Raw genomic sequence first — 18,172 nt, 5'->3', positions numbered from 1 at the left:
CAGCTAAAAGAACATTTTTATCAGTCCAAACCGTAGTCATCCTCATATTTACGCTAATATTTAAGAGTAAACGTGTGTGAAGGATTTAAAAAGTAAAGGATAAAGGTGTTTGCGCGCCTCGTGAAACCAGTCAAGACACTGGTGCGAGAAAACTGTTACTGTTGCCATGGAGACAAGTACATAATCGTTTGGTTACTTTGGCAAGTTTTTGTGTCAAAATAAGTCAGCCCAACTAATATTTCTCATTTTTTTGTCGTTTTCTAATGCTAATTTGCTCACATTTGCAAATCAATTTAACTTGCAAAAACGCACATAATGTACTTGGAAAAAAAATGCAAATGCAAAAATTATAAGCCTAATTAGGGGTAGTAAATATATATATATATATATATATATATATATATATAAAAAACAAAAAAACAAGCATGGCATAAAATTTGAAGTTTAAAAAAAGTTGTAATTACTATATTACTATACAGACTATTTCAGTAGTGAAAATGCAAATATTATACAATTAGAAAATGTTGAAAAAATAAAGTTTTATTTATCAAAATGCTGTCATATTTATTATGCTTTATTTCTGTATTGTGTTTTTTGTTATGTTTTGTTTTCATAGTGTGATATTTGGATTAAAGTTGCAATATGTAAGATTTCTTTCCGCTAGAGGCCTATTCATTACATTTACATTTAGTCATTTAGCAGACGCTTTTATCCAAAGCAACTTACAAATGAGAGTAGTAGAATCAATCAAATCAACATGAGAACAACAGTATGTAAGTGCTGAGTGAAGTCACAGTTATGTCAGTAAAGTGCTCTTTTTTTTTTTTTTTTTTTTTTTTTTTTTGAGTGAAGTCACAGTTATGTCAGTAAAGTGCTCTTTTTTTTTTTTATATATAAATACACAGATAGGAGAAGAATATTAGTCAAGGTAAGTGCTACTACTACTGGGTCAAGTGCTGACGAAATGTGAGGAGTTCAAAATAAAGGTGTAGCTTGAATCTTGGGACATGTGGTCTTCACCTCACAGCTGGTGGAAACAATCGGGATAGGACTCGGGAAGAAATCATGTTCATTGCGATTAATAACGTCATTGTAGTATGAAGCAGAGCAGGACCGAGTGTTGTGGGAGCTGAACGAGGTCGCTAGAGCGATTGTGCAACACACGCCGCGAACAGCTGAACTTTTATTATGCCACAGTCGCTGGCGCCGATTCTCCGGTCATGAGTATGATGTAACACAGCTCTGTTTATCATATTAGATACATTGAGTGTGTTGAAAATGATGTTATAATGTTACTCTGTGCGTTTGCTTGGTGGCTGCTGTGTTATGAGACACACTGCAGTAAGCTAGATCGAATTTAGAATATCATATTAAATGCTGGATGGCTTGTGTTGATAAATGGCATGCAATTAATTTTAAAACTACTAATTAACACTAAAAATAAAGCTGCATCTGATTATGCTATGTTAGCTACTTGACAAAATAGTGTTTTTCTCTGAGGCATGGTAAAGCATGGTACTCAAAAAAATCAAGAAAATTAGATTTAAACAATAAGAATAAACATGTTGAGATATATAACAACAATTAGTTTTCTGTCTATAAACATAACCAAACAATTGTTCCCTTGTCTATTAAAACATGTAATATATTAAAGCGTCTTTGGTGTTTCCATGGTTTCTACCAAATAAAACCGGAAACCTAGGGTATGACGCCATTGACAGGCGACTCATCACATGTCCCAGAGACTTTGTTAAAATTGCAATTTTCTCACGATTTCGTAATCAAGTGAACAAAATTTATAACACTGGCCTAGTGGTTTTGGGATATTTTACTGCAAAAATCTTACATATTGCACCTTTAATGTATTAAAACCAGTTAGGGTCAGTTTGACCAACAAACACCATCATTATTATTTATAATAATAATAAAAATAGCTATTATTTTAAAAACAAACATAAAAAATGTATTGTATTAAAATGAGATAACAGATAATGAATGACACGTGAGATTTCAATGATATTTTGACCAAAGATATTTTGGCTGTCATGACCTCACTGTGTGTGTGCAATATTAAACCACAGAAGAAACATTTAGTTGTTTACATTTAATACAGGGGAGTAAACATACACAATCTTGTATGGAAGCTTTAAAACAATTTCATTTTATGGGAAATTCAAGTAAAATACAAAGAAATTTCTCATATTAAAAATTGATGATGCTGGCTCATGTCATAAATTACACTTGCCTAGCAAATGTTTCAACACGTTTGTTTTAAAATTCTCTTACAATTATTTTTAATTAAGTGCAGCTTGGAGTTGACATTATGACTTGGTATTACAGTACCTCTGGAATGATGGTGGAAAAAAACAAGAAGTTTCCTTGTTAAACAAAATGCTCTTATACAAAAGACCAGAGACCACAGTACAAAAGAAATTCCTCTCCTATATCAGAAATATTTTCTTTTGAGAAGCAATAACCCACAAAACAGAACCATTTTCTTGCTCTGTCAGAAGAATAGCAAATGATAAATCACTGCCCTTTACTGCTTTCAGCGAATGCTACCAGAAAATTGTATGAAGGGAGATTTAAAGGGTTAGTTCACCCAAAAATGAAATTTCTGTCATTAATTACTCACCCTGATGTCGTTCCAAACCTGTAAGACCTTCGTTCATCTTCGGAACACAAATTAAAATATTTTTGATGAAATCCGAGATTTTTTTTATCCTCCATTGAAAACAATCAAATTACCACATTCGAGGTCCAGAAAAGTAGTAAAAATATAATTAAAATAGTCATTCTGATGTAGAACCAGGAAGCACTGCAACGTATATAGCATGAATGACAGGGGAGAGACAAATTTGTTGAATAAAGTCATTATTTTTGCTTTGTTTTTGCGCACAAAAAGTATTCTCATCGCTTCATAAAATTAAAGGTGCCATCGAATTAAAAATTGAATTTACCTTGACATAGTTAAATAACAAGAGTTCAGTACATGGAAATGACATACAGTGAGTCTCAAACTCCACTGTTTCCTCCTTCTTATATAAATCTCATTTGTTTAAAAGACCTCCGAAGAACAGGCGAATCTCAACATAACGAAGGTCTAACGGGTGTGGAATGACATGAGGGTAAGTAATTAATGACAGAAATTTCATTTTTTGGTGAACCCTAACCCTTAAAATTCAACTTAAAGTTAAACAACATCCCTTCTCAGCAGGAATATGTGAATCAGTAAGTGTGTTTACAAGCACTTTAAAAGTTTGAATTTAGTTGGATTTAAACAACAATTCATCAATTTTAAATGTCATGAAAATGCTTTAGTCTGACTGAAATCGTACCAGTCTGGTTTTTGCGAAGTCAACAGATCTAGCTCAGCTTCGTCCAGCATGTTTAAACATTAATCAGACTACAGTTGGCCTCAACTTTGAACAGTTGCTCCAAAACACAGAGGTTTTTTCATTCTTTAAAGTCACCATGAAATCAAAATGGATAATTCTTGGTTTATGGAATATTGCATGCAGCATTTATTATAAATGATTTATCTGTGCACATCATTATATATATTTTTTTTAAATTCATGTGCCTTCATAATCTTTAATCAAAATATCTTCTCCTTCCTCTTGCAGTGACATCTCTTCTCTTCTGTGATGACGGGTTTACTGGCGTGAGGGCGGGGCAACCTGTCACTCACATGACATCCCAGCAATAGCAAACCACAACCATCCAATCAATTCCCGATGGACAAAATTAAGTCCCACCCTAAATTTGTTCTTGTTCGAGAAGCTGGTTTACTTGGATATACATCACAAAAGGGAAGAAAAGACCATCACAACTCTTGTTTCATGGCGACTTTAAATTTTCATTTGCATACTTAAAACTCAACTATGCAAAAACCCGCTCTATTATAACTGTGCATGTCAACATACTTAGTGTCTCATACAAAGCACTTGTAAAGGACCTGTGGTGGTGACCTCTGGGGGGTGAGTATTTTGTCTTAGAGCTGGAAACATGAGTGCTTTCCATGTAGGTCTACTTCAGATCTCCGAGAGAAATGATCTCTTCACTGATGAAGAACTCGATGGTTTCCTCTTCCCAGTCCTCCACATTACTGTCCAGCTCATCTGTGTCCACACCTGAGAGATGATATATCAGTGCAACTCATGAACTTCTCATTAAAATATTTGTACTTTTTTATTTTAGGGCACTCTGATAAACAATGTGTGTACTGTTCATCAAGCTGCATTATGGGTAATCCGTTATGGGCTGCAGTGTGCATCTGCAGTCATTTAATCAGGGTGGGGCCAAGAGCCGTGGGAACAGAGTGAGGTCAGTGGCGTGAGTGCTAATGAACGAGGAGGGATGACAGTGGAAGACGAGAGAGGACCAGGCCTGGACTTTATGTTGTTAATTTATGTTTATATGCGGTAGTCGTCCATGAGGGACTTTACCGTTTTACTTTCGTTTTGTTGTTTGTTCATATTTGGATTAAAGTTATGTTTTACGTTCGTCAGTTCCCGGCTCCTTCTTCTCTGAACACAAACCTTGATACAATTACTATTTAAAATGGCAAAATAAATTAATTTAATAAACTATTTAAACTTTATGTTGTGTCCCGGCATTCCTCATTGACCCAGAGAGGATATTCTTTTTACCAAAAATGCTAGTTAATGTTTTCAAATTGGACTAAAACTTACTGACCTCAGATTTGAACCTCAGATGAGCCTACGATTAATCGGGTTTTAAAAAGAAATACTAAACCTGTGCTAACTATGGAAGCTTGTTTCCTCCACTAAGTAAAAAAATAAAAAGGTATAATTGCGACTTTTTAATCTCACAAATCTGACTCTTTTTTTTTTTTTTTCAGAATTGTGATATATTAACTCACAAGAAAGAAACTCATTCAGGGTTGGAACAACATGAGGGTAAGTAAATGATGACAACATTTTTGGGTGAACTATCCCTTTAAAAGGCTGGTCATGTGCATGTTAAAAGCGATGTGCAGACATGATGGAAATGTCAAGAGAGAATGAAAACAATAGAGAGAAAGAATAAAGGAAAGACAGAGGTGTTTCTCACCTCCTCTGAGCTGAAGGCGCAGCTCTCTCTGCTGGTTATAAAGCTGAATGGCACTTTCTTTGTACTGCCTGTATTCTTCCATCATCAGATGACGTTTGTCCACTAACTCCTGCATCAAGAGCATTGCAGAAACATTGTATTAACACATTGAAGGGTTAGTTCACCCAAAAATGAAATTTCTGTCATTAATTACTCACCCTCATGTCTTTCCACACCCGTAAGACCTTTGTTCATCTTCAGAACACAAATTAAAGGTGCCCTTGACTCAAAAATTGAATTTACCCTGGCATAGTTGAATAACAAGAGTTCAGTACATGGAAAAGACATACAGTGAGTCTCAAACTCCATTGTTTCCTCCTTATATAAATCTCATTTGTTTAAACGACCTCCGAAGAACAGGCGAATCTCAACATAACGCCGACTGTTACGTAACAGTCGGGGTGTACGCCCCCAATATTTGCATAATGCCAGCCCACGTTCCCAACAATTATCAAAGGCATTACACAAGGGCAGCCAGTTAACGTCTGGATCTGCACACAGCCGAATCATCAGACTAGGTAAGCAAGAACAACAGCGAAAAATGGCAGATGGAGCAATAATAACGGACATGATCCATGATATCATGATATTTTTAGTGATATTTGTAAATTGTCTTTCTAAATGTTTCGTTAGCATGTTGCTAATGTAACGTTACTGTTAAATGTGGTTAAAGTTACCATCGTTTCTTACTGTATTCACGGAGACAAGACTGTCGTTATTTTCATTTTTTAAACACTTGCAGTCTGTATAATGTATAAACACAACTTCATTCTTTATAAATCTCTCCAACAGTGATTAGCCGTTAGCCACGGAGCCCAGCCTCAGATTCACTCAGAATTAAACTTTTAACATCAAAATAAATACTTTACTCACATAATTCGAAGCATGCATACAGCATGCATGACGTACATCTTGTAAAGATCCATTTGAGGGTTATATTAGCTGTGTGAACTTTGTAAATGCGCTGTAATATAGTTGACAGCTCGTGTGGCAGGAAGCTCGCGTCTTAAAGGGGCAGCGTCGAGTGAAATCAGTGCATAGTTAATGGTGCCCCAAAATAGGCAGTTAAAAAAATTAATTTAAAAAAATCTAAGGGGTATTTTGAGCTGAAACTTCACAGACACATTCAGGAGACACCTTAGACTTATATTACATCTTGTAAAAAAACGTTCGTGGGCACCTTTAAGATTTTTTAGATGAAATCTGAGAGGTATATGACTCGTCCATAGACAGCAATTTAACAGACATTTTCAAGGTCCAGAAAGATACCAAAGACATTGTTAAAGACATTGGTTCAACCTTAATTTTATGAAGTGACGAGAATACTTTTTGCTTACAAAAACAAAACAATAATAATGACTTTAAGCAACAATCTCTTCTCTTACCTGTCATTATCCTTAGGTAATTGACACAGTAAGCACAGTGAAGGCTTCCATGTTTATGTTTGAACGCCGGTTCAGTATTGGCCAAAGCTGATCACGTGAGCAACACGACGCATGCGTGTGATGCTGATGCAGGAGCTGGCCAATAATGATTCGGTGTTCTGACGTAGAACCTGGAAGCGCTGAACGTAAACAACATATGAGAATGACACTAAAGAGAAGAGATTGTTGAATAAAGTCGTTATTTTTGTTTTGTGATTCTCGTTGCTTCATAAAATTAAGGTTGCAGTCACGTTGACTATTTCAGCAATGTCTTTAGTACCTTTCTGGTCCTTGAACATGTTGGTTAAATTGCTGTCTTATGGAAGAGTCAAAAATATTTTAATTTGTGTTCTGAAGATTAACAAAGGTCTTATGGGTTTGGAAAAACATTAGGGTGAGTAATTAATGATAGAATTTTTGGGTGAACTAACCCTTTAATTACATTTTTTTAAATTACATAATTATGTCAATAAACACAGCAAATTAATCAGGTAATAATCACAACCAGTTAAACATTTATAGAAAAAGAAAGAAAGAAAAAGAAAGAAAGAAAGAAAGAAAGAAAGAAAGAAAGAAAGAAAGAAAGAAAGAAAGAAAGAAAGAAAGAAAGAAAGAAAGAAAGAAAGAAAGAAAGAAAAAAACTGACCTTGGAAGCTTTGGATTGGCTCAGTCTGTCCTTTTGCTCAAAGATTTTTGAATACTTCTTGAGGTCCTTCTTAATGGCCTGTTAAAATAAAGAAAACCTCAGTCTCCTTATAATATTCACAGTTAAAACTCTGAGTAGACGTTACAAAGGTAAACAACATCACCTTTATTTGCTCTTGACTGAGTAAAGTAGGAGGGCGTGGTCTCCATAACAACTGGCAGAATCTGTCTTTGTTGTTCTTTTGCAGAAGGCGTCCCTGGAACGTCCAAAGCCAGTATGCATTGTCCACCTGTATGCAAAGTAAATAAAAGTATGAGGGGTAAATAAAAAAAGCCTAATGAGGATAAATGTTCATATTAAGGAAGTGAACATGTCTTTGAATTTTACTTTGTGGCTCCACCAGGAAACAGAAGTCACCACATATCTGCCTGTAGGATCCCATTCCACATCAGAGGCCATGTAATGCTCCGCAATATACATGATGGTACAATCCGACGTGTCCACAAATGCAAGCGCACCGTTCATACTGCACAGAAAAAGAAAAGAAATATCACCTGTAAGAGCTAACCAATTAAGACTGAAGAAAAACATTTGGCCATGAACACAGATCACTATCATTCAAAAGTTTGGGGTCAGTAGGATTTTATTTTTGTTTTTAAAGAAACTGATCATTGGATGCATTAAATTGATCAAAAGTGTCAGCAAAGATATTTATAATGCAAATAAACATAAATGCTGTTATTTTAAAGGGCACCTATTATGCAAAATTCACTTTAAACATAAATATGTATTGGCAGTGTGTATACACAACCACCCTATAATGATAAAAATCCATCCTCTCCTTTTTTTAAATTCCCATTAAACAGTCTCATAGAACAAGCCGCTTTCATTTTCTGTACATTGTGATGCCACATTGTACAAGCCCCACCCACAACTGCTAACAGACTCTGCCGTATTAGCATCGTTTCCGCCCTGAGGGAATTGTACACTGTCCGCCATTGTCTCAACACCGGAGCAGCTGTAGCGACAAAAATAAATCGTAAGCGATTGAGGTGTTTGTTATTGGATGTAAGAGTGAACATGAGGACTGAATAATTATAAAACTAATCCTCTGAACGCAGAAGATTAGTTTTATAATATATATAATATACACATGTGATTTCTGTCCCTGCTGTTTACGTTAACAGATATAACCAACTGTTTGTGAACTTTGTGTGTTTTTGACATATCCTTGTGACAGTTTAAACACAATAAAACATGAAAGAGAAGTTAGTTTAATACTCACAAGACATGCCATCTGACAGCCAGCTTTCTGTGCATTTGTTTTAGATGTGTGCACTCAAAAAACTAAAAAAGCTAGATAAGACCCTTATTCCTCGGCTGGGATTGTGTAGAGCCCTTTGAAGCTGCACTGAAACTACAATTTGGACCTTCAACTCGTTGGGAACTGTTGAAGTCCACTATATGGAGAAAAATCCTGGAATGTTTTCCCCGAAAACCTTTCTTTTCGACTGAAGAAAGAAAGACATTAACATCTTGGATGACATGCAGGTGAGTAAATTATCAGGAAATTTTAATTCAGAAGTGAACTAATCCTTTAAACTGATATAGTTTTAAAACGCATGCAGATAATAAACTTTTATGATGAAGTAGAACTGCAATGTTCATGAGCGTGATCATGATTTAGATGATAATCTAAACCAAGCAGATGTTATGTTAGTATTTGGCAGAGTATCCAATGCAGGCATGAGCTGTTGAAGGAAGCGCTATTCTGGAAAGGGGGCGGGGAGCAGCAGCTCATTTGCAATTAAAGACAAATGCATGAAAACAGTGTGTCTTTGCATGCACTTTTGCATGCAAATGAGTATTCACAACATGTTATAATGATCTGTGAGGTATTTTGAGCTGAAACTTCACAGACACATTCTGGGTACACCTGAGACTTAAATTGCATCTTGAAAAACGAGGCATAATAGGTCCCCTTTAAACGTTTTATTCATCATAGAATCCTAAAAAAAGTCAATCACAGAAATTGATTACAATTTAAAATATAATAAAATAGTTAAGAATTATTTAAAATGTAATAATATTTCACAATATTACTGTTTTTACTGCATTTTTGATCAATTAAATGTAGCCTTGGTGAGCATAAGAGACTTTTAAAAAACAAAAACATAAAAAATCTTACCAACCCCAAATATTCGAACTGTATATCTAATTTAATTTAATACTTATAATATATATAAATTAACCTCCGCAGTCCTGCCAGTACCATGAACTGACCCTGAGGACTCCAAAAGATACTGTTGGCCTGCTGCTTATCAAACATCTCTGGAAAACCACAGAATAGTCACAAAAAATCCCTGCGAGTACCAAATCAATCAGGATAATATTACTAGCATATATTTACATAGTATTAGATATACTAACATAGATTTACATCTATATTTCATGAGTGACGTTAAGATTGGCACTTACTTATGAGCTCAATCTTGCCATTGCTTTTGACGTGGTAAAATGAGGCATTTATTCTGGGAGATTCTCCATGTAGTACCGCAAACTTACTGCCGTTGGGCTCCCAGGCAAATGCAATGATGCTCTCTAATAAAGATCAGATGTTAAGATAAAGATCAAAACCAAATATTTTGTGATTGCGCCTAGATCACTATATTTTATCAAATGTGACAGAAGGCTTTTAAGAGCATTTAAGGCCTTGGTTACCTTTCATCTCCACCACATCAACAGGAACCTGTTTCTCTCTCATGCGGAAAATCTCAAAGTTTGTGACGACACCCTATTGAAGAGCAGAAAACAAATCAGGGAGGTATAAAGATAGGTAATAAACACAAACAAACAAACCGACCTGTGTTCCTCTGGGCGTTCGGTCCACCTTCACACACAAGTAGTCACCCTGCCGTTGCCAGTGAAGCTTGCAGTCCACCACGTTGAAAAGATTCCGCACCCGAATCTCTAAACGGGATGGGAACTGCATTAGCGTTACCCTGGCTGGAATGTCCTTGTCTTCTGGGACCCAAAAGGCAATGATGTTGTCTCCCGGTGACCAAGAGAAATCTCTATCGGACAGGGAAGAACTTTAGGGTTGCATTTCACAATCAACTGACTTCCTGGTAACACTCAAAGATAAATCATTTTCAATAATTCAAAAGTTGCCCTCACATTATAGATATTTTAAAGGAATAATTTTCAACCTCATGTTATTCTGTGTGAAATGATGACAGAATTTTCTTTTTTGAATGAGATTGTGATTAGAGTTAACTAAAACTAATAGCCATAAAAATATTTCCATTACTTGAAATGAAAAAAATGTTAACTGAAATAAAATAAGTGTTTTTTTTAAGTATTTATATTTGTTTTATATATTATTTTACATTTATTATATTTATAATATATAACTAACATTTTCATTTTCACTAAAATTGAAGAAAATAAAAAATATATATAAAATCTATGTAGACATATTAAAAAAAAACACAAAAATACATTACTAAAACTTTAACTAAAATTAAAATAGGACATATATATAAAATTAGGTTTATATGTATGCTTTATATATTTTCCTTTAACTATTTTCTACAATCCTGGATAGGTTTATTTACTTTATTCCAAGTAAAATAACTTACTAAATCTCTGACTTAAATTTAAATTAAAACAGAAAATATAGAAATAAATACTATATATATATATATATATATATATATATATATATATATATATATATATATATATATATATATATATATATATATATATATATATATATATATATATATATATATATACAGCTATGGAAAAAATTAAGAGACCACTTAACATTGATTTCTGAACTTGGAGTGGTCTCTTAATTTTTTCCATGGCTGTATATATATATACACTACCTTTCAAAAGTTTGGGCTCGGTAACATTTTTAATGTTTTATGAAGAAGTTTCGTCTGTTCACCAAGGGTGCATTTATTTAATTAAAAATACAGTAAAATCAGTAATATTGTGAAATATTATTACAATTTAAAATAACTGTTTTCTATTTGAAAATATTTGAAAATGTAACTTATTCTTGTGTTGGCAAAGATGAATTTTCAGGATCATTACTCCAGTCTTCAGTGTCACATCCTTAAGAAATCATTTTATCATTCATTCATCATAATATGCTGATCTGCTGCTCAAGAAACATTTATTGCGCACAGATGTACAAAATATTTGTGTACAATATTGTTTTTTCAGGATTCTTTGATGAATAGAAAGTTCAAAAGAACAGTGTTTATCTGAAATATAATCTGTTGTTACATTTAAATGTCTTTACTGTCACTTTTGATTGATTTAATGCATCCTTGCTGAAAAAAAATATTAATTTCTTTAAATTCTTCTCATAAAAAAAAAATTCTTACTGACCCCAAACTTTTGAATGGTAGTGTATAATGTTACAAAAGCTTTGTGTTTTAGATAAATGCTGTTCTTTTGAACTTTCTATTCATCAAGGAATCCTGAAAAAAAAATTATACAACTGTTTTTAACATTGATAATAATAATAAATGTTTCTTAAGCAGCAAATCATCATATTAGAATGATTTCTGAAGGATCATGTGACACTGAAGACTGGAGTAATGATGCTGAAAATTTAGATTTGCATCACAGGAATAAATTACATTTTACATTATATTCCAATAGAAAACAGTTATTTTAAATTGTAATAATATTTCACAATATTACTGTTTTTACTGTATTTTTAATTAAATAGATGCAATCTTGGTGAGCAGATGAAACTTCTTTTAAAAACATTAAAAATCTTACCGATCCCAAACTTTTGAACGGTAGTGTATATATATATATATACAGCTATGGAAAAAATTAAGAGACCACTTAACATTGATTTCTGAACTTGGTCTCTTAATTTTTTCCATGGCTGTATATGGGTGTGTGTGTGTATGTATGTTAGGGCTGAATTATGCCTTTAATTACTTTCTACAATCCTGGATTACTTACTTTATTCCACTTATTTTTAAACTCTTCTTATCTAGCAGACCCATTGACTGGAAGAAATTAACAAGGTATTATTAAAAAAAGAGTAATTACAGAAACTACATATTAATTGAAGATAAACGCTTATCTTACAGGGGTTTCATAGATGCTGAGAGTATCTTGTGTCATTCTGGCAAAGAATTTCCCATCCTGACTCCACCTGTGAGAGATGCAATTTAGAAGTGCTTATTATCTGAATGAAAAGTACATGAATGTTGACAAACAAAAGGTAATTAATTCACTCACTTAAAAATAGGCCAGTGTGCCGAACTCTCACAATGGAAGCCTCGCTTCTTCTGTCCAGTCAAGATGTCCCAGATGATAATGGCTTGAGGGTCTTCTTTAGTGTCCATCAGTGGGCTGAATGTCACCACATACCTGACACAAATTTTTTATGTGTTATTCACATCTTTGACTCTGTAACAGCTGCTTTTGCATCCTCTCAGGTGTTTACCTCTCACATGGGGAGAAGTCAATGAGAGACACACCCTGGTGGCTGAATCTTTGTATCTGCTTGAACTTTTCTCCACCCCACAATGCAATTCCTCGTTGGTGAAAAGTGGCCAGGTACGTCCCTTTGGGTGACCAGCGGACGTAAGTCTCTGTCCAGCGCTGTAAAAATATCCAACTTAGTACTGTAAGGCTTATATTGCAATTGCTTTGTAGAGTGACATGACAAGATATGCAGATGCAATTACTTCATAAATTAAACTACTGAACAGTAAAAAATACTGTTGATAATTCACTGTTCATGTTAACTAACTTGAACATAACTATTCCTTTAGCTAATGTCTTGATGAAAAGCTCTAGTTAAGGCCCTTTCACACCAAGAACGATAACTATAATGATAACTACAACAGCGTCCACACCAGTGCACATTATCGTTCTGTTTATTCTAAGCGCACGCTGCAGTTCTGTCGTCTGCTGCTTTAAATACTCAAACTCTTCAAAGCAGGATGGATTCTGATTGGCTGTCAATGTTTTTATTGTTCATCAGCTGGAAAAAATCATTCCGAAAGTGATTCCAACAATATCATTCCTCTGTGCCGTTATTGTAATAGTGGTGTGAAATCTTAAATTAAAATTAGAAATGTTGCTTTAGAAACTAAATAAAATACACAAGTTGAGTTTAATAACTAAAATGACTCAAATTAAAACTAAAACTAAAATACAAATTTCTAAATAGAAATATGAACAAAATTACTAAAACTTAAAGGTGCCATTGAACGTTTTTTTATCAGATGTAATATAAGTCTAAGGTGTCCCCTGAATGTGTCTGTGAAGTTACAGCTCAAAATATCCCATAGATTTTTTTTAATTGATTTTTTTAGCTGTCTATTTTGGGGCATAATTAGAAATGCGCCGATTCAGGCTGCGGTTCCTTTAAATGCTCACGCTCTCCGCCCCCTCCCGAGCTCTCGACTCTATCACTGCATAAACAAAGTTCACACAGCTAATATAACCCTCAAAATGGATCTTTACAAAGTGTTCGTCATGCAGCATGTCTAATCGCGTAAGTATTGTATTTATTTGGATGTTTACATTTGATTCTGAATGAATTTGAGGTTTTGCTCCGTGGCTAAAGCTAACATTACACACTGTTGGAGAGATTTATAAAGAATGAAGTTGTGTTTATGAATTATACAGACTGCAAGTGTTTAATAATGAAAATAGTGACGGCTCTTGTCTCTGTGAATACAGTAAGAAACGATGGTAACTTTAACCACATTTAACAGTACATTAGCAACATGCTAACAAAACATTTAGAAAGACCATTTACAAATATCACTAAAAATATCATGATATCATGGGCCATGTCAGTTATTATTGCTCCATCTGCCATTTTTCGCTGTTGTTCTTGCTTGCTTACCTAGTCTGATGATTCAGCTGTGCACAGATCCAGACGTTAATACTGCCTGCCCTTGTGTAATGCCTCGATCATGGGCTGGCATATGCAAATACTGGGGGTGTACATATTAATGATCCCGACTGTCAGTGTTATGTTGAGATTCGCCTGTTCTTCTGAGGTCTTTTAAACAAATGAGATTTATATAAGAAGGAGGAAACAATGGAGTTTGAGACTCACTGTATGTCATTTCCATGTACTGAACTCTTGTTATTCAACTATGCCGAGGTAAATTCAATTTTCAATTCGATGGCACCTTTAAAATAAAACGAAAACTGAAAATATAAAAATAAAAGCCAATTAAAAAATATTAATAAAATACTATAAAAAATAAGCAAATCTGTTCATAGTATTAATTATTTAATAGAATATATTTAATACTAAAATAAAGCAAATCTGTTTGAAAAGAAACATGCTCACAGCTCTCTCTTCAACCAGTATCGCCTCCTTCGGGTCATTGGAAAATATGGCAGTTCGTTCTCCTGATTCATAAATTACACTGTATTGATCACGACAGTCTGCATCCTCAAGCCAGTGCCTCATGTTGCCCTGGTAAACAGTGACAGAACATGATGTAATGACAAGATGTCATTGCCTACTCACTAAAAAAACAGATAGCAAGCCATACACTAACATGCTCATATTCCAGTAATCTTGTAATGTCTCAATTATAGTGTTTTTCAAAACCAAATTTTTAAGTATAAATACAAGGCAGTCACAAATAAATTAACACCAAGCTTGACTTTTTTTTTTTTTTTTTTTCAAATAACAGATTAAAAAATACATACAAAGTCTTTAAAAGGCTGTTTTTCAGGGGTTTCCCATTGGTCACTGATGTTCATGTACCTAAAAACACACGGATCAATGGCCCATAAGCATTGAACCTCAATATTTGTATAGTAACTGAAACTTTTTTTTGTAGTTCACAATAAAATAGTCATAAACCAGTCATAACCAGCTGTGTTCTGCTTCCAAACACATGGACCCTTTTAAAACTTACTTATCAAAATCTGTGAACAGATTTACTCTGAATGTGTGCTGTTTGTCCAGCTTGTAACCGTCTGCATTCTTAACTGCTTCCAGAGCCTGGTTAGGGGACAAATACTCCAGAAAGATATACCTGAGAACAAGTAACACAGCAAATATTTCACATTTGTCACTAAATCGTGTTCTGAAAAGAATCAGCATCATTGCAATTAGGGCTGAGCATTGACACAAATTTCACAATTCATTTAGATTTCGATTCACAATCTTGTGATTCGATTCAGATGTGATTTCAATTCAGTTCAATTCAATATTGATTAATTGGGTATGGTACATGACAAATTTCCTCAAGGAAAAAAATATCTCTCAACTAATGCTGTAAAATATACAGGAACCTCAGCTGGTAAATTACTATAATAATAAAGGTTAAAATGAACTGATTTGTTGGCTACTTACATTTAAATTACACAACATGTTGTTTACAAACTGTTTTACTGAGGTCTTTCAGCAGTTGAAAGGATTACATGAGATGTGATATGGATTTTGGTAAATTGTACTGTATCTTTCAACATACTGTACCTTCTGATGTTCATTCATGTTTATTTCGTGCTGTTACTAGTAGTAAAGAGGAAGAGATGATCAGTTCATGTGCGATTCGCTTGAACTGAGGCACTACAGCGATCTGCCGCACCATAATAAAGTGCAAAAAAACAATATTTATAGTTTGAATTTTGTAGTAAAATTGACAGAATTTAAAAGCTGAGACTTTGTTTCATATCAAAAGTAACAAAGCACAAAGTTTATTATGATTTATTGGATGGGAGATAAGAATCGATAACGGTTCTTCAAAATGAAATTAAAATCGAGAAATCAATAGTTTTATCTACTAAAATGTATAATCTTAAAGTCAGTAACTCACCCTTTGGTGGTCCCAGCCGCTTCAGGGTAAAATTCGTTAGTGATTTTTCCGAACTTGGAGAAGATTTTATGGATCACATTTTTCAGTTTCTCCAGACGTTCAGGGCCCACTTGGGGAACGTTGTCCACCACGACCACAGAATCAATCCCATCAGCCTCCAGAGGTCTCTCCCTTAAAACATCCTCCAACAATTCTGCATAAAACGGCACAGATAACTTGCCACTAGAAATTTCTAGCAGTACAAATTGGCCTACTGGAAAACTTGGAAACTGTTACTGTAGATGTGCATTATGATATTTATTGCCTGAATTAAATGTTTTAAATAGATCCTGCAATTGTGCAGCATACAGAATGTAGAGTTCAGTTTTACTAAAGTAGAGGAAAAACTCTGCCTGCTGTTTTGCACAGAAAGCATAAAAGCTCCTCACGCTCTCCCTTACCAGTGTCCATCAAAATATTATAGTGTTATAAAATCATAATAAAATTTAATATTATAATTATTATTTAAAAGTGTACAATTTAAAAAATGAAACCATAAGCTTTTTTTTTTTTTTTTACCTAATCTGACGATTTAGTGTAAACTAAAGTGGATTCATTCATTTTACATTATATTTTTAACTTAAATATAACCAGTTAATTTAGATGTTTACACATGAAGAACATTTTAAGGGAACGTATGAAACAAGTTTGGAAAAATTTCATTTTTTATGTTTTTGAAAGAAATGTCTTATGCTCACCAAGGCTACATATATTTAATCAAAAATATAGTAAAAACAGTAATATTGCAAAATGTTATTACATTTTAAAATAACTGTTTTCTATTTGAATATATTTTAAAATGTAATTTATTCCTGTGATAACAAGGTTGAATTTTCAGCATCATTGCTCCAGTATTCAGTGTCACATGATCCTTCAGAAATCATTCTAATATATATTTGCTGCTCAAGAAACATTCTTATTATTATCAATGTTGAAAACAGTTGTGCTGCTTAACATTTTTGTGGAAATCGATTCTTTAATGAATAGAAAGATTTTTACAACATGTATTACTTTTATTTATTAAATCTATTTCAGCATTTATTAAACAGACATCTTTTGTAACATTATAAATGTCTTCACTGTCACTTTTGATCAATTTAATGCATCTTTGATGAATAAAAATATTAATTTCTTTCTTTTTTTAATCTTACCACAAATGTTTAATTGGTAACATTGTTTGAATTTGTTTACAACATTGATAATAAGATAAGAAATGTTTCTTGAAAAGCATATTAAAATAAGTTTAAAAGGATCATGTGACACTGAAGACTAAAGTAATGCTGAAAATTCAGCTTTGCCATCACAGGAATAAATTACATTTTAAATAGAAAACAGTTATTTTAATTTGTAATAATATTACTGTTTTTACTGTATTTTTGATTAAATAAATGCAGCCTTGGTGAATACACTTCTTTCAAAATCAGTAAAAAAATTTAATTACCAAACTTTTCACAGGTACTGTACAAATTAATAAATAAATTTGGATCTATTTCAAAGGTAGGCTAATATTTTGATGAAAATTGTGTACCAAGTTATTAATATGCAGTTTTAATAACTGTACCTCCATTGTATTCTGGCGGAAATGATGTTACCATGGTAAATATTTTTCCAAGGACCGAATGTAGCAAAAAAATAAATTGAATGGATATAAAATATGATCTCATAAGAAATAATTTCAAGACTATCAAGACAGAATGCCTGTCACGTTTGTCTGCTTGCTGTCAAATCAGCAGATCGTCCTTTTATTCCACAGAAATAAACTGTAATAAAAAAATATTATTAAAAATATTTTAAAATCCCAAATTAAGCAGGTCATTTAAGCAGTTTTAGTTCATCTATTGTGCATGGTGACTGTCTCATGTTGAGGCCGCGCGCATAGCTGAATGCGGATTTCATTGCAGCCTCTTCACCTTCATCATCGATGTCTTCCACAAAATCCTCCGGATCGCTGAACAAAGGCTCCTCTTCTTCATCAAATTCTGATTCAGCCGCCATATTTACCGTATCCTGCATTTGACGGGCTTGAATTTGAATGCAGTATGTTTGCTTTTAGTTAGACAACTGGTAGAAATGCGTCAGATAATATAGATGCTGATTGCCTCCTA

General features: G+C 33.6%; 1 protein-coding gene across 1 annotated transcript; it reads right to left on the bottom strand.

The window, feature by feature from the left end:
* Positions 1-2,641: 2,641 nt before the first annotated feature.
* LOC137032261 (eukaryotic translation initiation factor 3 subunit B-like) lies at positions 2,642-18,095 on the bottom strand. Its single transcript, XM_067403967.1, has 18 exons — positions 17,978-18,095; positions 16,029-16,221; positions 15,126-15,245; positions 14,914-14,971; positions 14,546-14,674; positions 12,674-12,831; positions 12,466-12,597; positions 12,313-12,379; positions 12,184-12,230; positions 10,049-10,259; positions 9,907-9,979; positions 9,664-9,786; positions 9,438-9,516; positions 7,573-7,711; positions 7,349-7,474; positions 7,186-7,263; positions 5,077-5,185; positions 2,642-4,133 (listed from the first exon to the last, which is right to left on the bottom strand). The coding sequence occupies exons 1-18, from the start codon at positions 18,078-18,080 to the stop codon at positions 4,030-4,032; spliced, it is 2,049 nt and encodes a 682-aa protein (XP_067260068.1). The 5' UTR covers positions 18,081-18,095; the 3' UTR covers positions 2,642-4,029.
* Between the last annotated feature and the right edge of the window lie 77 nt (positions 18,096-18,172).

This window comes from Chanodichthys erythropterus, chromosome 12 (assembly GCF_024489055.1).
Source record: "Chanodichthys erythropterus isolate Z2021 chromosome 12, ASM2448905v1, whole genome shotgun sequence".
Lineage (NCBI taxonomy): Eukaryota > Metazoa > Chordata > Actinopteri > Cypriniformes > Xenocyprididae > Chanodichthys > Chanodichthys erythropterus.
This window is presented reverse-complemented; position numbering and strand designations above follow the sequence as displayed.

Excerpts from the sequence above, each read along its gene's own strand:
- LOC137032261 (XM_067403967.1), bottom strand. The coding sequence starts at position 18,080 with ATGCAGGATACGGTAAATATGGCGGCTGAATCAGAATTTGATGAAGAA. Across the intron at positions 7,712-9,437 it reads GTACTGGCAGGACTGCGGAG|TATGAACGGTGCGCTTGCAT; the intron begins GTTAATTTATAT and ends TTTTCTGTGCAG. Across the intron at positions 4,134-5,076 it reads GCGCCTTCAGCTCAGAGGAG|GTGTGGACACAGATGAGCTG; the intron begins GTGAGAAACACC and ends ATCATCTCTCAG.